The following is a 26983-nucleotide window of genomic DNA, read 5'->3' as shown; positions in this document are numbered from 1 at the left end:
TATAGGTCGAGCCCTTCGTGGTTCCTGTGGGAGTAGGCGACCCACAGATAGCAGAGCTGACCCCTCACGGTGAGCCTTCCATGACTCCAGTAGGAGTGGGCAGCTAGCGGTTCCAGGAGTAGGTGGTACATGTACGCCATGATCTCGCAAGTACCTACATGGGAAAGCTAATATCAAGTGACGATATAGAAGCAGCCACATTTAAAACTACTACAGAACGATTATTTGCTTTGGCAACCTAATCAAGTCAAGTTTTAAGGGAAAGCTATACCACTTTTTAGCGAACACCCCCCTCAAGCTGACCTCGAAGCACATCGGCAACATGAAGACCGACCTCAATAGGTCGGCCCCCCTATCTATCTAGCTCGACAATGTCATAGTTGCAGTTGCTACACTTAGTTAACCTCAAAGGACGTCAACATCTAACCGCCGACCTAAAAAAAAAAGAGGAGAAAATAGAAAGTGAGAGAAAAAGAAACGAAGGAATGACTAGTTCACTTTCAGCACTCTGGCAGATGCAAATTTGTCCGATCTCTTCACATATGACCTCCACCTTGGTTTCAGGCTCCACATCGACCTTGCTAGCTACTCTTTCGAGAACCAGCTCAACGAACATTATGTTGTAGCCTACCCGGGTGGAGTGACTTGATGAGGCAGTCACGTAGTTAGAACCCCCTCTTGAGGATGGCATGATGAGCTTCGCTCTTGAGGTACTTGGCCGGATTGCAAAACTCCTTAACAGTTGCATCCCAAATGAGGTAGATGCAAGGTTCAAAGTATCGGTATGATACGCGTTTCAGCCATATCATATTGGTACTTAGAAATGGATGAAACACTTATTTTTGTTTTTTTTTTCAAATTTTGGTTTTTTGGGAAGCTTATATGCTATTTTTATCATTAAAAAAATTGGGAGTCTGAAACACCTAGAAACAGGCGTTTCGGACCATATCATTTTTAAAAGATACGATACGATACGGGCGTATTGTTTGAACCATGGGTAGATGTCCTCGGGGTACTTGCTCCACCTCTCCTCGAATGGATGAATTCTCTCTCGTGCTCCAATGATCAAGACGGCGAGGTTCTGCATAAGGCTGCATTCAACACTTCGACTCTTCCAACCAAGGGAGCAAACTGGACCAATGGGAGCTCATCAAATTAGGCACTCTGGGCCAAAGAAACAAGCTACTCCCTTCGCCGAGCGGATTTGGCCCTCTAGTGACATCATGACACATGACATCTCAAAACAACTGGATGACACCTCGACACTACCTAGGCGATGACTTGCCTTAGCCAAAGAGATGGAGTCCGACATGGCAACCTACCACCACCGTTGACCTAGCGAAAACCTAGATGACGACCAACTCTGAGTGGCTTGTCGCACCTCATCCAAGGGCCGACATGTGCCACCTCGTTAGTATAGTCGAAGTGACCTCGATGTGGAGCGACCTCCCTTGAGGGCTTGCCGACTTGATTGAGGTCTAGGTGGTGACCTGCGAGACATGCTCACCGACCAATTCGGCATGCATATCCCAACACTCCCGGGTTTCTTGGAAGTTGGCCCCCGTACCGAATGTTCTAGAAGAAACTGAACAAGGTGCGAAGATTGGTCAACGTGCACGACTACCTTCGAGGACATTGAGCCAGTTAGGCACGTTTTCCCGGAGACCTCGGACATAATCCATGAAGCCCACACCAAACAACGCCTATATAAGGGCAACTACCTCAGTGACACAAGGTACGTGCGATTTGTGATTAGTAGCTCTCTTGCATTCAAGTATTAGCTTGCTTACACAAGTAGCCATTGACTTAAGCATTTGAGTGACCACACCGAGTTAACCACTCAAGGTTTTCTATGCTTTCTCTCCTTGCAACTTGACTCACCAGCCAAGCAACCAATGTGTAAGCCATTATCAAACTAGAAGTTCCATATCGTGCACCATCTAAATGATATAACAAATAATAATCATTTGTGTTAATGATGGAAATGACTAACAAATAGTGAAATATATGTGGAATCTCTTCGGCCAATCGAGAAGAAAATAGTCGTGTTAGTGGGGAGAAAAATGTTTAAATAACAACCAAGGAAAATGATGAACGAAATAAACACACAATAAGGACCAATACAATGCAATACAATAGAGTATTGCACAAGTGAAAGATAAGAAATTTCTGCATGCGTGCATAGTTCCTACAAAGGCTATCTTCCATGCTTTGGATACCTGTTAAGCTTTGGCTATTTTCAATGCTTCCGTGGTACTGAGTACTGACCATGAACGGTTGTGGCTAGTGGCCCACCTGATGTATTAGTTGACCTTCTTAATGTATCAATGTCTCTTTGCAGCTAAAAACAATGTTAAAGATAAGACAAAATAAACTTGTGATTAAAATTAGAACAAGCTTGAAGTAGAGGTGCAACTTGGGTTGGTCCAACCCAAACCTGATATATTCTTGTACATTATGCATGATACACATATTGATTTCTATCTCTATGTAAGGGGGCAAGAATGATGATGGATGATGATTTTCTATTGAATGGTCGAATAGTCTGATTTTTCATTTCTAATATTTCTTCTGTTTTTGAGGTTTCTCGCTTTTCCATCCAAAAGAATTAGTCACCGATACTATAAACCAATGGGACTCACAAAAGGGATGTTTTGGTTGTCACTTCACAAGCAATGGGAAAATGGTTACTACTGCATTGAGTCAATGATGCTCTCCTTCTTTTGAACTGGATGATATTGAACTCATAATGGGTATAATTGGAGTCAAGGTACTTTTTTTCATTGGTTGTCAAGTGATGATATTCTTATGCATTTGCTATTGGTTATTTAGAATTTTATTGGTATTTTTATGGTCTATGTTTATTATGAATTACCATTCTTGGATTTTATGCCCCTAGTGAAATGGTTTATCATTTTTTTACTCCATTTATATGGCTATGTTCTTGAGTGCCATCATAAATGTTTGTTATATTTTGCAGGTTGCAAAGGAAGCTTCTAACATGATATTGGTAGATGATAATTTCACTACAATAGTTGTTGCCCTAGTGAAGGCAAATATATTTATAATAATATGAAGGCATTCGTTAGGTCCGTTGCTCTTTCTTGTTTATTTCCCATGTCTTTTCCATGTATGCTGTTTAAAATTGGTTTCGTTATGCACTTATCATACTAGACTGAAAGTTGTAAACTGTGGGGTAATAAGTTTTTTCCAAGGTTTTTAAAACCGATTCAGAGATCGAACTGGTCAGGGGTCCAGTTCCTGGGTCGAACGGTCGACCCGTTTTGACAAAAAAATTAAAAAAATAAAAAATGATCAAAATCGTTGAACGGTTCGAACGGTTCAACCGCTAGGGTCAGTGGTTTGCTGACCAAATCAATGGTTTTTTGCAAAAATCCGATTTTGGGGAAAAACAGAACCGGTCACTTGACTGGTTCCCAACTTTTTTGGTCCGATCCGATTTTGAAAACCATGGTTTTTTTCATACTTGCTTTGTCAATAATATGAAGGAATTATGTCTAATACACTCTAGAAATTCGTAAACAAAAAATCTTTATACATGCTTAGCTAAAAGTGGATTGAGAAACAGAATACAATATATTCTTGAGAACCACTTATGTTGTTTTATTAGTTTATACAACTCTTATTGGGTACCAATGTGCCATGATTCTTTTAATGAATCATATAAGAATTGGATTGGCATAATAAACTGCATTAAGCATGTACATACAGAAATGATTATATTCTTAAGAATGTAGTGTCAAAAAAACTTCTTTTAGATTCTGAATAGTGCCTACTTGGGCAAGAAAATAGGATCTGAATCAGTATTCGTCATTCTAATATCACTTTCATCCATCAAGAAATTCTAATATCATTCTAATTTGCTATAAACAAGCTAGGACTTAGACTTTGGAGTCCTAAATAATGTTGCATTTAATTTGGCATTCAATCAATGAATAATTGGAATTAATCTTTGATTTGAAAGATCGTTCCTTCAGTAACGGATTCTAATTTTATTTTGGTTTGTTAACCTTAATTCTTCTAGACAATTAATTCCTTCTATAGCATTATGTGCACGATGATTTTATTCATTTATATGTTTGTTAACTACCCCGTGCTGTAGGCTGATACATCTTTTTTAATTTGTGCAAAAATATCAAGGAGGGAATGCCATTTTTTAGGAATTTAGGTAAAGTATTTTTTAATAAATAACAACATTATATTAATTATATTATAAAGAACCCACATGTGTCAAGAATAGGGAACAAAGACAATACAAGGGCAATAGAAAGTTGATCACAACACTATAAGCAAGACAAAAATCAGATTGCAAACGGACCCTTGGCCCAAGCATTCTCTATACACACTAACAGTCTACCACACCTTTGACAATTTACCCTAACTCTAGGGAGTTAATTGATCTTGGGATCCACTTGAACGAACAGTTTTGGTTTCTTCCTAGATTGTTTGTCTCCTTTAACTAGAAATATGATGTTCCAAACTGGTTTTATTTTAGAGTCAAGCTATTAGATGACCACTTTACAATCACCTTCAATACTTAACCCAGTCCAATTCAATGAAGCCAACAACTTAAGTCCTTGTAACACTTACAATAGTTCAACTCTCAATGAAATACCTATTCCAACTAATATGAAGCCAACAATTTAAGTCCTTATAAAACTGTCAATTGTTCAACTTTTAATGAATTAGTGACTTCAATTACTTCACAAAACTTAATTTGATGGAATCAACCCCAGGATTACTCAGAAAGCAACCATAAAAATTGGATTTAGAACACTTGGAGTGGCTTCCAATTAATCATTCTCCTTAAGCTTCCCATCAGAAGGCCAACAATAATTTGTCCGTTCTCTTAAAAGATCATCTGCGTTAGCATCTTTGTATTCTTCACATACTAGCACCCAATGAATTACCCTTACCTTGATCAGGTCAGTTAAAACCTCTACTCCCTATTAATTGTTGTCAAACAACCTTGTATTTCCTTTTCCCTATATATTCCATAAGATTGTAGCCCTTATACACTGTCATAATAGTTTCATTTTCTTGGTTTTACATCCAAACAAGCCTTGTGAAAACAACTCCAAGAAATTTTGAAGGGCAGTTCATGACATTATCAATGCATTGGAAAGTGGAGTAAGATCCTTGGTCCTTTTCCATTTGTCTTGTTTCAATTTTTGAAGATCCAATCTGAGCTAGACCATACACAATAGTTTAGATTTTTTTTTTTTTTTTGTATCAGCATACACAATAGTTTAGATTGGGCAATGGTCAATCTAACAATGATACAAAAGCACCATTGGGTGTGCAAAAATGGTAAAATCAAATTGAACCATACATATAGAACCTAATAGGTTTAACATGCATATCTATACCACTACCAGATATAAACTTGATTCATATGGGTTGTGGAGTCAGTATACACTGATTGTTAATGTTAAATTAAATGCAATGCTTAAGCACTTCCTTTGATGTACTCATGTATTGATTAGTTTTAAGTGTTGGATAGAAGTATTCCATAAAAAGGAAAAGTATTATTCTAATGCAAGCGTGAAATCAATGGAGTTAGTTATAATATATTGCTCATTCCTCCAATAAACTTAATTAAATAAAACAACATTGGTCCAAACTACTACTAAGTAGGACCGTTAAAGGCCACAACCCATGAGCTCAATTTCCCAATAGCAGCTCTAATCAACTCATCAATCTGATAATGGATCCCTTGGAAACCTCTCTTGCTTCTTTTAGTCCAAACTGTTTACACCATAGAACAACAATTAGAGTCTAAATTTGTTTACTCACTGAACTTAATCCCTGTGGACTCCAACTAGCAAGTAGCTTCATTAGTTTTAAGGAAACACCTAAGGCATGTTTGTGACTCTTAGGAAATGAAGTTAGATCTCATACACCACTGATCAATCAATAAACAAATAATCTAAACTCATCTTTTTGGACACATTGAGTAGGCAAGGTCTTGAATTGGAATGCCTCTTCTGATAAGGCAATCCTTAGTTAGATCTTCCCAAAGCCCAAAAGACAAAAGCAGAAAATTGATTCTATTGAACTTACCAACTTTCCATTCTTCTTTACTTTGGTGATTAAGCACCTGAAGAGCTCCAAGGCATAATCCAATTCCTAATCTTGGGGGTTTCTTTGAAGCCTGCAAATATAGATTTGCAAACTCTAATTATATTTATGTCATACTTAATTCTAAAATTTTTCCCTTATGTATAAATAACATAAGTGCTAACTTTGCATAAGTTATTTACATGCATGTGGGTCATGTTACTAATATTTGTCCAAGTATTATAATGTAACAATAGTTAGATATTTTATTTAGGTTAGTTTATTCTTTTTTTATTGGAATTAACTATTGTATTTATTGACTAAAGGCACTATTATTGTGTGTATAATAAATAAATAAGATTTTTCTGATGAAATTGAAATTGTTTATTCTCCTTTTGTTAACCACCATTTGTCTGGAAAATGAATTCTTAGTATCTTGATAACTTATGGTAAAATTGATCCTTACATTTAAAGAAAGGAAGAAAAATGATCTTTGCCATAGTGGGTTTTGTCACTAATTACCTTTTTGGTTCATTCCAAATTATGATGTTCATCTATGCAGTTGTAGTTGTCCTAACTATTTTGATTACATCTTCTCCATTGTCTAGATCATATTAAAGCTGAATTATATCCCAAGCCCCACCAGTAGCTTGAAAGAAGAAACCCACTAACCAACAATAGAAGTAGGTATTGTAACAAACGTATTAGATGTCAAGTTTTTATTATTAGGTATCATGTAATAAATCTTTTATCCTTTTTTTCCCTTTAGATGATAAATCTTTTTTCATTAGTTTAACAAAAATAAAAGCCCTCGATGTTTAGTCTCCTTAACTATTACAAACGTGCACATACAAGTATATTGCATATATACAAGTTTTGTTAGTCAGCTTTTCATGAACGTTACAACATTTATAAATTTTCAATGCACGGGCCATTTTACTAGTATTATAAAAAATATGGTAAAATACAAAAACCTCCCCTGAAGTTTCTGAAAATCATAAAAACCTCTCTTATAGTTTCATTATAACAAATAACTTCTCTGAACTTTTGAGAAACTCGACAAAAACCTCCCTTCCGTTATTGTCCTAAACAAAAAATGCTAGCTGATGCATTAATCTTTTTAAATACCAAATTTACCCTTCCATCACTGCCGCAGACGTTAGATGGAAAATGTCACTAACCACCCATGCGGCAAGGGCACTGGTGCCATCCTCTTTGCGTTATTCCTTCTCGTTGGCCAGGTCGGACCTAGACCCATATATGCTTTTGAGAGATTTCTAAGGCGAGACCAAGGTAGGTTTGGGTGATGAGATCAACGAAAGGGGGAAAATTAATGTTGCAATGGACACTTTTCCAATCTTATTACAAAACTAGTGTCATTCATTTCAGAGATGAAAAAGAATAAGCAGCGACGAAATTAGTAAAAGAAATTTTAGATCTCTAAATTTGTACATGAAGAGCCTTCAACCACCTTTGTAAAATATGTTAAATCATCAAAATCGACTCATTGAGGAAGGACTTTGCTGGATGTGCACCTATGAGGCTGTGACTCATCCCTAGTAATGACAAGGATCTTGTTATCATGGCTGCTCTGCATGAACTGCTACTCAACAACACTAAGACCCCACCCTTAGAAGAGGAAGATAGCAATGGTTGCAACGATGAAGATGATACCAAAGAAGAATCCCCTCCGCCTTCGCCTATGATGTCTCGTTGCATCTTATAACGTCACTTTGGAAGGAGTACAAATACAAATATGTAGAACGTAAAACCTTGTATTTTGTATTACTCCGTATGTAATTATACTGTACATATTTGTATTTGTACTCATTCCAAATAGAGGCATAGGAAAAATCCATGGACAATGATCGCTTTAGTGCTATAGGTAATTGTGGTGGGTTTCTCTCAGTGAGCAAAATAAGAGAAATTATTGCATCAACAATAATTGGAAACAACACCCATAAAGTTCACATCAACTAGGAATCAGCGACGCATTCTAATGCTGACTTCAGATCTCTAGAGTGTGGGACTTCAACTAGACGTTGAGTCTCAAAGAACTATTCAACCTAAAAGCTTAAGCTGTTATTAGGTAAGGTCCTTGAATAGGTTGATATTCTTTAATATTGAGAGACTTCTGTCTCATAATCAACAGGAAAGACTTGCTTAACTTACAAGGAAAAAAATCCATTAGAGTGACCAAAGACTGTCATTCTTTTGGGGATGGACTGACAAGTTTTCCAGCTAAGCAAGCTACAACTTCAAGCATTCAAAGTCCAGAGTGCTGGCATGGATTCGTGCACTTTCTTGGCTATACTATGTCTTTCCGCCCTGTTTCCTGGTTTGGGAGTTGAGGCTTGGGAGAAAAGTGAGGAAAAGTTGATAGTAGTGAGCCCAACTAGGGGGGGGGGGGAGATGATGTGCCTTTTATAGGTGATGTGTGACTATTAATCATAGTGTGTGATGGAAGGGTAAAATTGATATTTAATAAATAATGCATTAGCTATCGTTTTTCGTCTGATTCAGTGACGGAAGGGAGGTTTTTATGATTGTAAGAAACTTTACAGGAGATTTTTATATTTTACCCTAAAAAATATTATCCATGCATATTTGTGTTTGTAAATTTAGAAACTAAAGGTCACGATTCTAGCAACTACTTTGACAGGTTATGAGTTGAAAATATTATTTTGAAGTTTGAACCAAACATTTTTCTAATTTAAGTTTGATATATGAACATAATAATAAATAAAAAAACTTACTAAAAGGTTTGAGACTTTTCCTCAAATGTGTGACAATTTCCATGTGTATGATTTTGATATTGGGATGCTAGCAAAAGCGTATAATAATTTTATGAAACAATTGATCACCACCAAGTGCGAATGTAGTAAAATATTAGGGCCCATTTGGTTTGCTATTGGAAGGCCTGTTCCAAAGAGATGTCAGGCGCTGCTTCCCTTATCGCAAATTCTGAGTTCACTCTGCTTAACTCTTTGATCCATTTATCTAACATCTCATGAGGGCCAGTTCCATACAAATACAAACAAAACAAGAAAAAAAAAGCATTAAAGATCATTACTTTTTCATTCAACAAAATAAATCAGGAAAGAATTCTAATATCCATTATCTGAATGCTAAGAAAGGATCAACATAGGAGGAGAAGAGAGAGAGAGGACTTGAAATGCAATTGATCCAAAAGTGCATTCTTTCATAGGCTTTATTTAGTTTAAAAAACCTAAACCCTCCATTCAAAATGACGTGAAAAATGAATAACATCTCATTGGAGGGTATGTAGTGCAGCCCTTTTGAAGGGGTGTGGTCAACATGCTTTCTCTCCATTCTTTTCTCCCTTCTGGTTCATTATCATTGTCTTCAAACTTTCGAAGGCTTGGCCATCGTTTCTTTGAAGTCGATCCTTTTACAATAAGTACCCTAGGCTTGCGTAGCACCTTCTAAATTATAAAAAAAAAATGTTGATCCTTTTACATGAAGCAAATAAATATTGATATTTATTGAACAATAGGAATGGTAGTAGGAAACAATAATGGGAGCAAAATGAATAGGTTTATGAGTTTTAATGACGAAGCCATAGGAATGGCAATGGGGTGGGTTTGGGGCAGGGCCCATATTCTCCATCTTTTGCCCTAACTTTGAAACAAATTCCCATCTTTGACTCCAATCTCCATTGAGGATATAAATGACTCACCATCCTTGATCTCCGATGGAGACGAGTTCTTAATTGGGAACCCAAATTCATGAAATTTTTAAATTAATTATTTAGAAAATAGATTCACTTAAAATAAGTGAATTTTTACTTTTAAAATATTAAAAAATATTTTGATATATAATATAAATAATATTATACCATGTATCTATTTAATATATATAATTGGGATTGGGGTGGGGTGTGGAATTCACTCCCCATCTATGTCCCTATTTCCAATCAGGTATCACTATCAATCCCCATCCTCACCTGGTCTCCATCAAGGCAATCTCCATACACAACCCCATGGACTACTTAATAGGGGTAGAGAAAATTACCATCCCTAAGTAACCCAAACCTGTTTTTATTTCTCTTTTTGGTAAAGATTATAAGAAGAGTAAGCCCGGCCTAAGAGTTAGCAAATTTGCATATGATAATATGGGCATTGTATACATGCCCCTATATTTTGAAAAAAAAGTTCACAAACTGCACTGTTTTTAGAAAAATTTGGGAAAATAATACAAATCATCCAAAAATAGAATATAACACGAATAATAAGGATTTTTTGAGAAATATGGGACAAAAAAATTGGGAACTGAGAACTTTTAATTTGTAATATATTTTAGAATTTAAAATATATTTTTGTTTTACATGTACAATATAAGTTTACCGAACGAGTTTTTTTGGCTCTATTCTTTGTCCTTAGTTAAAAAAAGAAGAAGAAGAAGAAATAAGAAAACAAGATTAGGAGTAGTCTCCACTAGCTCGGGTCACCGCGGCACCGCCCTGGCGCCCTTGGTGCTAAGGCGGTTTGGCCGGCCTTGTCCCATTCCATTGGTTCAATGCGGTTCGGGTTCTTCAACATGGACCGGATTATCTAGTATCTACTCTGATCCGGGTGCTCGCCGACCGCTCACCCGCTCCATCATTTCTATGATTCTATCTCCCCTCTCCCTCTTGCTCGTTTCTCTTTCTTGACTCTCGTGGGCGTTTCGTAATGGGCTTTCAATTGTAATACAAACCGGCCCAAACCAGTTCAGACGGTAGACCGAAATCCAAATTTATCTTCCCACACATTTTTTAGACACGAATAGAGAGAGACGCAGAAACTGAGACCTCCTTTTCTTTTCTTCCCATTTCTACCGAGCTTCGATCCAATCTTGGATTCACATGAGAGGAAGACACTGAACTGGAGAAAACCCTAATTTCTAACCTAATTGAAGGAGGCTTTCTATTTCGATCTATAGATCTGTGCCGAATTGGCTCTGCGAAGGAGGTGCGGATCTTAGAGTCTTGGTTCTATCGGGAGCTCACGCTATGGCTTGCATAAAAAGCGTTAACAGATCGGCGTCCGTCGCCTTCTCGCCGGAATCGCATTACCTTGCGGCTGGGACCATAGCCGGTGCGGTAGATCTGTCGTTTAGTTCTTCTGCGAACATTGAGATATTCAAGCTCGATTTCCAGTCGGACGATCGCGAGCTCCTGCTTGCTGGTGAGTGCCCGAGCAGTGAACGGTTTAATCGGCTTTCGTGGAGTAAGACTGGATCCGGAACTGAAGAATTCTCCCTCGGACTTATTGCTGGAGGGCTTGTTGATGGACATATCAGTATTTGGAATCCTCTCACTCTTATGCGGTAGTTATTCCATTGTTGCATTTATTGAATTCAATTTTATTAGTTGTGTTCAAAGATATTGCATTTCTGCTCGATCAAATCGGATAGTTCACTGGTTACATCACCTGCTTCCAGAATCCAGTGGAATTGATAGCTCACAGATAGATTTTATCTCTCATTTTTTTTTGATCAATAACAGTAACTTTGTTAAAAATATATGGAAGATTTTATTTCTCATTTGATGTCCATTTGCGCGTGAAGTTAGAATTTATATGATCTTCATCGGTTCTTATCTGACTGTTATTAGGATACTCGTTTTGTATTTTTTTTATTAAAGTTAATTCTTCTTCGAATTAGATCATAAATCTATTCTTTTTCTTCCATTCTTGCTTCTTACTGGCATTCCTACTGTCCACATTTTGGCATGTCGAGTTTGCAGTCACTGGGATGGCAAATTCCTTTTCCTCATAATTTTTTTTTTTCTAAATCAAATATTCCACCATCACTATTTCTATTTTTCCCCCTCCGAGAACATACGTGGGCTACATAATCTTTAAAGTCCCAAAATGAGGGCCAATAAGATGGCATCATGGCAATCTGAAACTGCACCATTGACGTTTTACATGGAATTTGTGTGTTCTGGGGGCACATTAAACATGATATTCTTCTTTGACCAATAATTGAAACTTGAGTTATATTAATTGAAAAGAGTGTAAACGTGCATGCGCATAGTTGTCAAGGCGCTGAGTTGAGGCTGAGTGACAGGCAGCGCCCTGTTGCCTAGATGGCATACCTGACCTAGTCATATTGGCATTGATATTTTTAATATGTAAATTTACTTGTAAGTTGTAACTTAGTTTGCTACCCTCTTTTATGAATTATATTGCTACAAGAAAATATTAGAAGCGTTCTAACATGAAAAATTGAAGCATTAGAATTTAGAAGTAGAGTTAAAGTAACATACGTTAGCCTAAGAAAACAACCTGGTGGTGTAGCCCATCTTGTTAGTTCAAGAGGGTGATACATAGAGAATATCATGTGTGTGTGCATTTCTGTTAATAAATCAAACAATAGGAAAAAGAAAACAAATGATGGGACCAAGCCCTTGTTATGTATAATGCAATAGGGATGCAGAGAAGAGAACATGTTTGAGTGTTCTAATTGTGAAGAAAAGGGAAACAAAATGAAGGCAGTAGCCCCTATTATGGTACAGTTAGAAGGGTGGAGGTTTTCAGCTTAATAAATAACTCAATTCTCTTCTGTTGATAAAAAAAAAAAACAGTTAGAAGGATGGAGGGTTACAAGAGCAGCTGTAGTTTGGACCATTTGGGAAGAAAGAAATCAAAGGATTTTCTTTGAGAAGAGCAGATCTAAGGGGGAAGTAATTGAAACAATAAAAATCAGATCTACACGCTAGGCTAAAACAGTAGTTATCTTCAAAGATGTTTCAACAAATGACATAATAAGAAAATGGAAGGAAGTGGCACAAATGGAAATGCATAAAGAAATTATCAAGATGTATTGGAAACTTCTAGAGCCAAATAAATTGAACCTGAACTTTGATGGTAGCTCCTTTGGGAACCCAGGGAGGGATGGAATGGGGGGAGTTTTCAGAAATCATCATTGAGAAATTGTGGCTTTGTTCTCAGGACCAATTGGGTACGGAGACTTGGTTCAGGCAGCTGTAATGACACTCTTGCAAGGCTTGAAATTAGCAGTGCAATTAGAAGCTAGAGAGTTGGAAGTGGAAGGGGACTTACTGTTGGTCATCTCTTGGGCGAAGCAAGGAAACTCAGCACCATGGAAGTATAGATTTGCTTTCAGGGAGATTGAATTACTGGCTAAGAGCTTCAACTCTACATTTGGGTGGACTAAAAGGACATCAAATGGATTAGCAGACGCTCTAGAAAAAAAAAAGGGGGAGTTGATAGACCTTCTCTATTTTGGGCAAAACTGTAGCTGGATGTGTTAAAACAGAGGGTTGATGATCCTTGTATTCTGGGACCTTTCTATATCGTTATACTCTGGAAAATGCTTTTAATCTGTTTTTAAATTAATAAAAATCCTCTTTTGCTGATCCAAAAAAATGATTGTAGATGATTTGAAAAAATTGAACCTAATCCTAATTTTCTTTAGAGGGAGATATATTTTTTTTGTTCATAGAAATTGAGAGAGAAAAAGCAGAATAAGCCTCTTGTTTTTTCCTTGATGGGAAATAAAGGTTCATTGAAAACAAGAAATAGAAGAGGTAAAACAGGCCTCTTATGAGTAATACATAATGAATACTTTTAATTGAACATGCTATTTTCTCATTGTTGTCATGTTTGCCTTAAACACATTTTATGCCTCTGTAAATTGGAAATGGTTTTTGTGATGTTCTTTATTTTTGCCTTAAACACATCTTATGGCTATGTAAATTGTAAACTGATTTTTACTTTTTATGATGTCCATTAATATGCTTATAACCTTATTTATACAATCTGATATGGTTTATCTGCATTACACCTAATTTTGGTAAACCTGCTATGTGAAAACACTAAGCTAAGGCACAAGGTTACTCTGAAAATGCATTATCGCTTCCCTTGACAACTATGTAGATTGTTAATTTTTGCCTTCCACTTCTTGAAGTAGAGAATTAGGAAAGTCACATTGGACATACATAATTTGGGACAATTCATGTTATACTCTCTAAACCATGAGTAAAGTCTTATTGAAGCCTATTTTTTTATCCTTTTTAATTTTACATTCGAGTTGGATATATCCAATATGGAAAAGTCCTGAACTTTCCATGAACTGTATTTTTCCTCAATCTGCAGAGCAGAAATTTTCTGTAGTATTGATAAAAAAAATCTGTAGTTGGATTGATGATACAAATATAATTTTTTTTTGCAGCCAAGAGGAAATTGAAGGGGCCCTTGTTAGTCGTCTTACTAAGCATACAGGACCTGTAAGTTTTCATTTTTTTTTTTGTGTTTTCCCTGGCACAGATTGCAATTACTCTTCTATCTCTTGGATGCTTTCTAATAATATTCTTTCTGACATGATCGGTATTGTATGAAATTCTCTGTAAGCACAGGTTCTTGGTTTGGAATTCAACAGTATCACACCAAATCTACTTGCTTCTGGAGCTGATGGGGGTGAAATCTGCATATGGGATATGGCAAACCCAGTAGAACCCACTCATTTTCCACCTCTCAAGGTTTGTAGGTTCTGTGGTTCTTGATGCAAGCGAAACCTTATCCTTGTCTTTTCAAGTGCTTAGCATATAAAAAAGTTACTTATTCTCAACCACTTCAACTTGGAAACTGTTAATACCACTTTCATTAAAGCAAGGGATTCAAAAAACACATGTTTTGGGCGCATTTGTAATTCTGTTCTGGGTCAGCTTACTGTTCCAACTTCAATAAAGTAAGAAAAGGTGAAGAAAATGATAGAAGAAAGAAAAAGAAGAAGATAGGAAGAGAAAGAGAAGGGAAAGAGAAGAAAATGAGAAGAAAAGGAGAAGAAAGGAGGGAAGACTAAAAAGGAGAAATCTGTTCACCTCTCCTTACTGTCGACCTAGGTTGTATTAGCATTCTACTAAAGCTGAAATGACTACAATACCCTTAAGATTTGTTACAGCAGATATAAGAGAGAAAGAATAACATGAAAAAGACAATACTGCCCCTTTTAACTACTTCTAACAATTCTAACATTCCCCCTCAAGCTGGAGCATATATATCATAAAGTTCTAGCTTGTTACAACTATAGTCCACCCTTGAGCGACCCACACTTTTAGTAAAAATATTAGCTACTTGGTCTTCAAATTTAGCATAGGGAGTAACAACCTCTCCACTTGTCACTTTCTATCTCACGAAATGGCAATCAACTTCAATGTGTTTAGTCCTTTCATAAACATTGGATTAGAGGCAATATGTGTTGCAGTTTGGTTGTCACAAAACAATTTAATGGGTTGACAAATTGTGATATTCATCTCCTAAAGAAGATGCTTCAACCAGACTAGTTCACAAGTAGCATGGGCCATTGCCTTGTATTCAGCTTCAGCACTACTCTTAGCAATTGCATTCTGCTTCTTGTTCTTCCAAGTAACGAGATTTCTGCACAATAAAGTACAATAACCTATAGTAGACTTCTTGTCCATCGGAGACCCTGCCCAATCTGCATTTGAGTATTCTACCAGAGACATATCTCCCCCTTTCTTGTACAAAATCCCTCGACCAGGAGCACCCTTTAGATACTTCAACACCCTCATAACACCATCCCACTGAGTAGTTGTTGGATTTTGCATGAATTGACTGAGGACTCCAACTCTAAAGGAGATGTCAGGCCTAATGATGGTAAGATAGACCAACTTGCTTACTAGTCTCCGATACCTTGTAGGGTCTTCTAATGGCTCCCCCTAACTATCAACCATCTTCACATTGGGATCCATGGGAGTTTCAATTGGCTTGGATCCTAACAACCCACTTTCATTCAACATATCTAAAGCATACTTTCTTTGGGACAGAGAGATTCCCCACTTTGATCAAGCTACCTCAATTCCAAGAAAGTACTTCAAGTTCTTAGATCTTTAGTTTGAAAGTGTTGTTGTAGGAACTGTTTCAACTCATTAATTTCATGTATATCATTGCCAGTGAGAACAATATCATCAACATACACTGCTAGAATGATCTTCCCATATGACGAGTCTCTGCTAAACATAGAGTGATCAACACTGCATTGTTTCAAGCCAAAATCTTGCACTACACTACTAAAAGGACCGAACCATACCGACGATGATTGTTTCAGCCCATAGATAGCCTTCTTCAATCGACACACCTTTCCTGACTCCCTTTGAGCAACATACCTAGGAGATTGCTCCATATATACCTCCTCTTGAAGATCACCATGGAGAAACTCATTTTTGACATCAAGCTAAAATAGGGGCCAACCAAAGTGGGTAGCTAAAGAAATGAGCACTTGTACATAACCTATTTTAGCCATGGGAGAGAAGGTTTATGAACCACACCATAGGTCCAAGTATACCCCTTTGTAACAAGTTGGGCTTTGAACCGCTCAATGCTGCCATCTTGACGGTGTTTAACTGTATATACCCATCGACAACCAATGGCTTGCTTCCCAGGTGATAAGGAAGTGAGATCCCAAGTATTATTGGATTAAAGAGTATGGCATTCTTCATCCATCGCCTTCTTCCAGTTAGGAGATGAGAAGGCTTCCTGTAGAGAACACGGTAGAGAAACAAATGATAGAAGGGAAATGAAACATTGTTGTGAAGGATACAAGTGAGCAAAGGAGACATATTGAGAAAGGGGTGATCTGTGCAAGTACGCTTACCTTTATGAAGAGCAATAGGTAGATCAAGATTTGAGGATGGTGGATCTGTCAATGGAAAAGGCTCTGGTGGCATGTCAGAAGCTGGAGCTGGATCAACTACTGACGACAATTCTAGTTGCCTATCACGTCTAGAGTACACTTTGTGAATAGATGGTCGAATAAGCTCTTCCATAGTAGGTAAGGGAATAAAATAGCACCGAATTTAGAGGGAAGAGGAATAGAAGAAGGTTCACGTCCAGAGAAATAGGGTAAACTCTCAAAGAAGGTAACATCCGAAGCAATAAAAGCTTTTCGTAAAATAGGATCATAACATTTGTAACCTTTTTGAGTACGAGAATAACCAAGAAAAATACATTTAATAGCTCTGGAGTCAAGTTTATCATGGCCGAGACCCAATTTGTGAACAAAACACACAACCAAACACACAAGAAGGAAGAGAAAAAGGTGAGATGGAAGGAAATAAGATAGAGAAAGGTCACTTGCCATCTAAGACTGGAGAAGGCATATGATTTATGAGAAAACAAGAGGTGAGAACTACGTCACTCCAATAGATTTTAGAAACTGACATTTGAATCAACAAGGGCTGAGCAGTTTCAATCACATGGCAATTTTTTCTCTCAACCACACCATTTTGCTGAGGAGTGTGTGAACACGAGGATTGATGTATAACACCATGATAGTCAAAATAAGATTGAAAATTATTATGAAAGTATTTCTTGGCATTATTTGAACGAAACACTTTAATGCATACACCAAATTGATTCTTTATCTCAACATGAAAAGATAGAAAAGTAGAGAACTATTCTGAGTTGTCATTCATTAAGTAAATCTATGTCATTCTTGACTAGTCATCAATAAATGTTACAAAATATCTAAATCCATTATAAGATGACACATGATTAGGACCCCATATATATGAATGGTCTAAAGCAAAAGGACTCAGGACTCTCTTATCATCCCTAGCAACAAAAGACACTCTATGATGTTTACTCACCTGACATGACTCACAATCTAGCTAAGTTACAGACTCCAAGGTTGGGTCTTGTTTTTTCAAAACACAGAGAAAGATGGCCAAAACAACAATGCCACTAGTGTGGTGTAAGAGAGAAATGAGCCTTCTGAGGACCATGGTCATCCAAGTAGTATAGTCCTCCAACTTCATGACCGCCACCAATCGTCTTCCTTGTTTTGAGATCCTTAAAGACACAATATAAAGGATAATATGTTACTGAACAATGACAGGTTTGAGTAAGCTTACTTATAGACAAGAGGCGAAAGGAAACTTAGGAACATAAAAAAAACCAAGCATAAACTAAGGTCAGAACTAAGAGACACATTATCGGTACCGGTAATAGCAGAAGAAGAACCATTAGCTAAGGTAACGGTTTGCGAGGTAGAAGGTGGTGACAAGGATACAAACATATTTGAGGAGCCAATCATGTGGTCTGAAGCTCTAGAGTTAATTACCCAAGGTGAAGGTGAATTAGAAGCAAGACAAGCAGTACCTGACTTCACAAGTGTAACAGTGGCAAAACTAGAAGAGGTAGATTGGTGAAGCTTTTCATACTCCTCACGTGAGATAGAGATTGTGTCTTTATCTTTACCAACATTGGAAGTAGGAGCATCTTCAGTCACACTAAGACTCCCAAAATCACCTTGCACCATTGCTTGGTTAGCCTAGGAAGATGGAAGGCCATGAAGATCATAACAAAAGTTGACTGCGTGACCTTCTTGTCCACAATGTGAGCACTCACGGTCTGAACCACAACCACTACCACTACGACCACCACCACCCTTTGCACCACCAAACTTTCTACCACCTCCTCGTGCACCTCTAGGCCCACGACCAAAACCCCTCACATTTCCTCCACCTCTACCATGCATATTTCTATCAGGAAAACCTTCTCTGGAAACCAGCATGGCTGATCTCTCTGAAGGTAGGGGATGATCACTATGTAGATTTGAGACTCTCCTTATGTGGGAGAAAACCTCAGAAAAGGATGGAAGATCATTGCTCCCTGCGATTTGGCCTCGCATTGGTTCAAATTCAGACCTCAACCCATACAAAAATCTTGCTACATTTACATGTTTTCGTTGTTCTTGTTGAGTCTTCAAATCAGTGGATAGGGGTTGAGAAAAATAGCCTTGGTACAATTGGTAAATTCTTGTGACATTGTCTTGTCCAGAGCATAATTGCTTGGCATGGTTCCAAATCTCCTTGGCCGTGTCTAGAAACATAAGGTTTACACTAATGTGATTCCCCATACTATTCCAAAGTGATGTCATAATTTGGGCATTCTCTTGTATCCATTCATTGTACCCTTTTGATTCACTTTTCAATGGACCCTCCTTGATGTACTTCAACTTACCTCTTGCAATGAGAGATACCTCAACCGACTTGGCCCATGGGATATAATTAGTACTGTTGAGTTTCATTGTAGTTAATTGAGAAGTCATAAAATCTTATTGCACAACTACTATAGGTTTAGTGTTACTATTTGATGAACCCATGAGTGAGAGAAGATCACTGATTTGTCACCTAGGCAAACTATCAAACAACTGGTATGCAATTATTGTAATACACCTTTTTCTTTAGGAAAAACACTAAGAATCATCAGCCATCTACTTCAGAAACACTTGGGAAAGATTGTACACTTGTCACAAGGTGTCACCACAACACAAACGACTATAAAATCACCACACATTGAGGAGAACCTACCTCACAACTCGAGACATCACAAAGCTACCCTCTTCGAACTACCGAATAGAGGGCTTTTAGAAAAACACCACCAACTCACACAACACTGCAACTTGAGGCATTAAAACCTCTTTTCCAAGTGGCAATCAGTCCTCTTACATCCTTTTCCTTTCCAACAAAGAATAGAAAATATTCTCTATTCCTAAGGCACAAAAAGTTGAGACGTGAACAGTGCCGCGAACGGTACAGTCGATCTCAAGGCTCTCATACCATGTTCCAACTTTAATAAAGTAAGAATAGGTGAAGAAAAGGATAGAAGAAAGAAAGAGAATAAGATAGATAGGAAGAGAAAGATAAAGGGAAGAGAAGAAAAGGAGAGGAGAAGAGGGAAGACTAGAAAGGAGAAATCTGTTCACCTCTCCTTACTGTCGACTCAGGTTATATTAACATTCTACTAAAGCTGAAATGACTACAATACCCTTATGAAAGTTACAGCAGATATAAGAGAGAAAGAATAGCATGAAAAAGACAATACTGCCCCTGTTAACTACTTCTAACAATTCTAACACTTACTAAAGCTGGCTTCTTTCACAACTTCTTGTTATATCCTAAAGTTTTCTAATTAATGAAATCTTTTCAGAGTTATTGATAAAAAAATCACTTTCGTTATCCCAACATGCTGCTCAATATGTCTGCATATGGTTAAGTAGTTAACATGTATTTAAGTGGACATTAGACTTCAAATTTCTTATTAACTACCTATGGTGATATTTCTGTTCACTGCTTAAAATATATGAATAAGGCTCATAACATATTTTAGATTTTATTTTATTTATATTTTACATTTTAATCTCCTTTGCAAGTGCTTGTCTGAATTCCAGATAAAGGAAGCCTGTTCCAGGCTGACAGCAGTCATAAATTATTTTCGAAACCCTTTCTGAGATAATTCAATCATTGTTTGTGTAATGGCATGTAGCTGACACCAAATAGTAGGACTAGTCTTTATCTAGTTGAGATGAGTTTCTACAGTACAATCCTGTTTCTTGAGATTTTTGCAGCATTTAACACAGCCTGTTAAAATTTCTTCAGGGTGTTGGATCTGGTTCTCAAACTGATATTTCCTTCTTATCATGGAATCACAAGGTTCAACATATATTAGCATCCACTTCACATAATGGAACTACAGGTGAGGAGGAATATGTTTATTTATTTTCAAATACTTTGATACATTAGTCAGCATTTACTCACTTCTATCTTTGCTGGATTTGTTTTGCCATTTACAGTGGTTTGGGACTTAAGGCGGCAGAAGCCAGTGATAACGTAAGCTATTTGTGCCCGAATTTGAGATGTTCTATACTTTTTTGATGGTAGATCTAAACTGTGAAATCTTACATCTTGACAAGGTTTTTTTTGTGTTTTTAACAGATTGTCAGATTCAAGTAGAAGAGGAAGCTCTGTTTTGCAGTGGAATCCTGATGTTGCGACTCAGCTAATTGTTGCTTCTGACGATGATAGTTCACCTTCTCTAAGGGTACAATATCTTTTGATTAATGACTTCTGTCATGTACATTTCTCTTGACTGTTTTGTTTTAGTCTGAGTAATCTTTATGATATTTATTACAGTTGTGGGATATGAGGAACCCAATGTCACCATCAAAAGAATTTGTTGGGCACACTCGAGGTTTGTTATCTGGCATGGTAGTGCTTCGAATTCTTCTTTTATTAGATTTGAATGTGTTGGAGGTGGTTAATGATCTGGACTATCTTTTAGCAAGATGATCATAATTGTTTTTGATGACTATGATTTGCAAATGGGGGCCCTTGCTCATGTCTGGATTTCATGTTCTTTGTTTATCATAATTATATTTGTTCCCATTATATGTCTGGATTTCATGTTCTTTGTCAGAACTGAAAACCAAATCAGATTCTACTAAATGAAATTAATTACTCTTTAACTTATATATAATGAATTCAATAAATATGTTAGGCTTTTAGTGGTCTGATAGGGGTTGCAAAGTCAACTAGGCAGAAATCTTGGTTGTCCTCACTGCTCTTTGCATTGCTACATATCTGGGTTGCCTTAACCTAACCATTAAAAGAGATTACTGCAAACACAATAAAATGGTTAGGAGAAATTGATAGTGGCCCCTGGAGTTTAGTACATTTCTTCACTGAAGCTAGAGATACTCTAAATTCTATGATTCTGTGTTGGATTCCGAGAGAGCTAAACTCTATGCTGTTGGCTTAGCTGAATCTGGAGCTCACAGGGATTGCCTATATAGCGATGGTTCTATAACTGTGTAGTCCTGTGAGTCTTTTTGTTCTTTCTCTGATGTACATCTTCTTATGTACTCCTCTTTGTTATTGAATGAAGTCATACCTTTCTCTCAAAAAAAAAAAAAAATATAAATATGAAATATTGAACTTATTATATATAAATTTACATATAGTATATATATTTATATATAATTATATAAAGTTTATATGTTAGAGCAGTATTTATATATTACAAAATAATCAGATACAGATTTTAATCAGATCAGACAAGGTTAAATCTGCATTCAATCCGGTTATGCAAACGGATCATCAGAATCAGAGATAATCAGGTTGTTTTAGTTTTTTCATTTTTCTTTTTTTTTTAGGGAATGGTCCCAAAAAAACTACCATCAAGGAGGTAAAATCCATTTCCCCACAATATTCTCAAATGAGCAATAATAGAATCCATACTTTTTTAGCACAAAATGAATCTGAAGATTCAACTAATATTAAAAGCCTGACCTTCTTCTGGTGACTCTTAAAGTTGTTGGAGGTCATTATTAACTAACCCCGAACAACCCATGAGCAGCAAGCTCAACAAGGGAAAATGACAGAATAATCCCTGAATAAAGAACAAGAAGCCAGAGTAGATCTGTACATTCCAAGTCCCTGACACAACTTTTCATTTCTTAGTTAGCAGACAGAAATCAAAAGCACAGTCAAACCTATCTGGGAGAGATGTCAATCTACAAGCTTTTATTACTTTGAAAATGAGATGGTGTTTGGAATACAGCAAACAAGATTCTCCTCTTGTCCACTGCCAAGCTACCCAGTGGATTTTTTTTTTTTTTTTTTTCTGAGTTGCCTTTTAGAGGGAAGAAGCATGAGCATGGTTTGGAACTTTGAATCCATGTCAGTGTGCTTCTATGCTTACCTGCACTACCAAAAATCCTTGACAACCATCATCCAAACAAGGTTCATATCTACATACTACATTTTTGTTCTTTATGTGGTGTATCTTCTTCATTCTTGTCCTGATTCATCATTTCTATAGGTTTTCTTGTTATCTTTGCAGTTCTCTTAACCTTCTTTTTAGACTTTAGTTATTATGCATGGATTGCCCTTAATGAAATGTTTCTGTTATTGATAAAAAAGTTATGCATGGATTGTCATATTAACTAGCAAAAATAGTATTGTTTGGTATTGATTGTTTAACTTTTTTTTCTTTATTGACTATGCCAGGTGTAATTGCAATGTCATGGTGTCCTAATGATAGTTCCTATTTGCTTACCTGTGCTAAAGATAACCGGACAATTTGCTGGGACACATTTACAGGAGAGGTAGGGGAACCTTTAATCAGCTTCAGTGATCTTTTTTTTCCTTGGTACAATTGTGCTGGTCTGGATTTCAACTTCCTCTTCTCTGCTAATATGATTTTCTTGTGTAGTTGTCACATGATTTTTCTAATATTTCAGTGCTGCCTTTTCGGTTCAATTTGTGCAGATTATATCTGAATTGCCAGCAGGGACTAACTGGAATTTTGATATCCACTGGTATCCAAAGATACCGGGCATCGTATCAGCTTCTTCATTTGACGGAAAAATGGGCATCTATAATATTGAGGTTGACATCTGTTGTAGAAATTCTTCTTTATATCTATTTATCAAAAAAAAAAAAAAAACAAAAGAAGAATCTTCCTTATATGGTTTTTACAGGCCCTCTTAGAGTGAAATAATTGATCTGCTGTTTGATTAGATTTCCATTTTTGTATTTGAGAGTAGAAATCTCTCAACTAATCTGTACTAACAAATGAAGAAAAGCTTGTCATATATATGGCAACTTGGTAAGGTAGAAACCTCTGATAAAGCATAAGTTTTCTTCCAGTTTTGCAATTAATTCCCAAGTTAGGAGCTCCATCTATCATGTTCTCTTTCTTGACTTGATTCCTGCTGCATTAGTGTTTAAGTTGTTTAACTCAAAGTATTTTTATTTAGTTTGTCAGAGGGTCTTACTCTCAAGTTGCATTCTTGATTGTAATTGTTATCTCATATCTAGTCTCTTATGGTGCAGGCCTGCAGCAAACTAGCTGTTGGCGAGGGTTCCTTTGGCACAGGTATGCATTTTTTCATACAACAGCTAGGTTTAGTTTTTCCACAAATGTTGCTTCACCTTTGTTAAATCATCTATCATCCAACTTATTGCCTACTATCCTAATTGTATTTAACCACGGCTTTGGAACCTATTCTTATTAACATGATGTCCTTGCCATCCCCTTAACTTGGAAAGCTAGAAAAACAAATGGTTTAAAGAGCTAATATTAGATGCTTTTGATCCTATATTGGGATCATGTGATAACAAATGAACTGGCTGGTATTATTTTTTATTTTAGTGAATAAATTTTTTGAGAGATTATGGGCTCCTTAATGGTTGAAGCTGAAGCTGTGTAGTTTATTCCACCCTTGAATATTTTTATTGTTAAACTATTTTATCTACTAAAAGACAAAGGGTTAAACAATTTCAGCTATCATTAAATGGCCCCTAGGTTAATCTTTAAGATCCTCTTTTTCAGTTTAATGAAAATTTTCTATTTATCTTTCAAAAAAAAAAATTACATCCTTTGGAAATTTGCAAAGGCAGTAAATGAATTTGAAGAATGATACATATATTCAACAAGACCAATTCTACCTCAAGATATTCGTTTTCCACAGTAGTTTCTTTTACCCCAAAAAGATAATTGATACCGACCCACCCCAAGAGAGAGGTCAAGACAATCATCATTATCATCATCATCTAACCCCTATCCCCTTTCCCCACTCTATGGGGTCAGCTACATGATTCCTGTTTCACAATTCCATTCTGTTTAATGCCAAATTCATTGTTAATTAAGACCACTTAAATCATTTCTTACTAATTGGGCTCATGGCATTTTTGGTCTGCCCCTAACCTTCTAAACTCTACAACTTCTAACTGATCACTTTTTCTTAATGGTGCTGAAGGTGATCCTCTATGCATGTGACCAAACCATCCAAGTCTACTTTCTCTCATTTGATAAGCTGTTGGAGCTACTCCTATATTCTTTTGAATGACTTCATTTTTGACTCTGGCCTTTCTAACTTTTCCACTCATTCATATCCACCTCAGCATATGCATTTCTGCCACACTTATTTTTTTGAACATGTTTCTTGACTGAACAACACTCAGCTCCATGCAGAATTGCTGGTTTTAAAACTGTTTTATAGAATTTTTCTTCTAATCTAAGTGGTATCATCCCTCCATTTTGCCCATCCTGCTATAATTTTATGGGTGATCATTTCAGCCCTGCCCGGAAATTCCGGGCTTGGGCCTGGGTTTTGTGTTCAGGCTCGGCCCAGGCCCGGGCCCACATCAGGCCTGCAAATTTTAGGGCCGGGCTTGGGCTTAATACTTCAAGCATGGCCCGGGCTCGGCCCGGCCCGCATATACTTAAACTTGCACATTTTGTGTATAATTTATACATATGTATACATGTTATTTTACATTATATTATATATTTTATATATAAATATTATAACATGACATGTATAATTATATTATGTAATATTTTATATTATATAATGTATAAAATAAGTTTATATGCATGTTATGCCATTTAATATATAGATATATAATGTTTTACATATGAGTGACATTGGCACGGAATCAGGCTCGGCCTGGCCCGGGCCCGTATAGACCTGGTCTAGGGCATATGATTCAGGCCTGGAACCCCAAGCCAGGTGACATCCTCCAAAATCTGTTCCTTATGAATTTTCAAACCCAGTGATTTAAAAGGCGCGTCTCAGGTGCACCTAGAGGGGCGTGGTACAAAGGTGGCTCGTAGAATCAGGAATTCAATATGTTTTACATTACTTTAGCCACTTGAAGTAATGCAATTGAATAAAAAAAAGATTGTGGGTTTTACATGCTTGAAAATGCTCTATATGATTAATTTTATTTTTAAATTTTCATTTGAATACTCTTTACATGTTATGTTTATGTATTTTAATTTTAGACAATTGATTTTATAAAACATTTATTTTAAAACTTAAGTTTATATTTTTTATTAATATTATGTTTAATATTTTTTTGCATTTTTTGAATTTTCTGACAATTTTTTTTGGTTTTTAGCATTTTTTGTATTTCTGTGCCTTGCTTCAAAAAAGGTGCTTGCCTCACCTTGCGCCTTGCGCCTTGGGCATAAATTGGTCCTTGTGATTTTAAAACAGTGGTCAAACCAAGGTACTGGAAAAATGTTATATTTTAGAATTTAGATGGATTCCAAGAGAGATGAATAGAGTGGCCCGTTCTCTAGCCAAATCTGGGATGGGGAGGGATTTTTTGCACATCGACTCCTCAATGCCTTTGTAAGTCCTCGGGGTTTTCATTTTTTGGTATGTGGTCTTGTTTTGGCTATTGTTTTGTACATCTCCTCATGTACATCCCCTGTTTTTAATGAAAGTTGTCCTTTTATCTCAGAAAAAAAAAAAGGTCACATTATCTCTTGGTCTCCAATTCCAAGTGTACCCTGATTTGCACTCCTATTATTATTAAATTTACATTGTATATATTCTGTTTTACTCCTACTTATTTTGAAACCCCTTGTTCTAAGGTTTTCTTCCATAAATTTCGTTTTGGATTTATTCGCTCATTTTTTTTGTATGGATAACATGAAAGGATTTTATTAATATTAACAGGAAAATATGTACATATGCAGCTCCCACTGAGGAGGTTAATTTACCTCACCCAAACAAAAAGAAAAGTGATTACAACTGAGCCCAGGACAACTGCCCTCTATTTACCCTTTGCTTAGCCAGGGTGTCCACCATGACATTTGCCTATCTGGATACCCATTGAAAAATAATCATGTTCCTTGTTAACCTTTTAATTTGCTTTAGTACATCTCTATAGCTCCAAACTGCTGTTTTCTTGTCTTTTAGCCTTCCTATCATCACTTGAGAGTCACCTTGAACAATTACTCTTTCCAAATTCAACTCTTTTGCTTTTTGTTAATTGTAAGAACAGCCAAGAGTTCAACTTTTGTAGAATCTCCCTTGTAGGGCCCAGAAACAGAGCTAGTATATGACCTTCCTTACCTCTAAAAATTCCTCCCACACCCAAAATTCATAGGTTAACTGAGCTATTCCCATTAAAATTTAGTTTTGTGTGATTGTCTTCAGGTGTGCTTTTCTCTTTCATGATGCGGATAAAGCCACCTCCGTCCAATTCCTTCTAATATCATCACGGAGTAGGACGAAAAGATGTCCAAGGTTACCTGTGCTGTTCCCATCA

At 36.6% G+C, this 26983-nt stretch overlaps 1 protein-coding gene across 1 annotated transcript in view; it reads left to right on the top strand.

The window, feature by feature from the left end:
* Window positions 1-10476: 10476 nt before the first annotated feature.
* Window positions 10477-26983, top strand: part of LOC148872331 (protein transport protein SEC31 homolog B-like) — a 42985-nt gene continuing 26478 nt past the window's right edge. Inside the window, exons 1-10 of the mRNA XM_088969594.1 lie at window positions 10477-11412; window positions 14284-14338; window positions 14468-14590; window positions 20513-20609; window positions 20707-20743; window positions 20849-20954; window positions 21047-21104; window positions 22922-23019; window positions 23183-23302; window positions 23750-23792. Of these exons, the coding sequence (XP_088825720.1) occupies window positions 11096-11412; window positions 14284-14338; window positions 14468-14590; window positions 20513-20609; window positions 20707-20743; window positions 20849-20954; window positions 21047-21104; window positions 22922-23019; window positions 23183-23302; window positions 23750-23792 (1054 nt within the window). The 5' untranslated portion in view covers window positions 10477-11095. The remainder of the gene's footprint in view (window positions 11413-14283; window positions 14339-14467; window positions 14591-20512; window positions 20610-20706; window positions 20744-20848; window positions 20955-21046; window positions 21105-22921; window positions 23020-23182; window positions 23303-23749; window positions 23793-26983) is intronic.

Source organism: Nelumbo lutea, chromosome 2 (assembly GCF_056320005.1).
Source record: "Nelumbo lutea isolate HS-2025 chromosome 2, American lotus-T2T, whole genome shotgun sequence".
Taxonomy (NCBI): domain Eukaryota; kingdom Viridiplantae; phylum Streptophyta; class Magnoliopsida; order Proteales; family Nelumbonaceae; genus Nelumbo; species Nelumbo lutea.
Note: the sequence above shows the minus strand (reverse complement) of the source record. Positions and strands in the feature narration are given on the sequence as shown.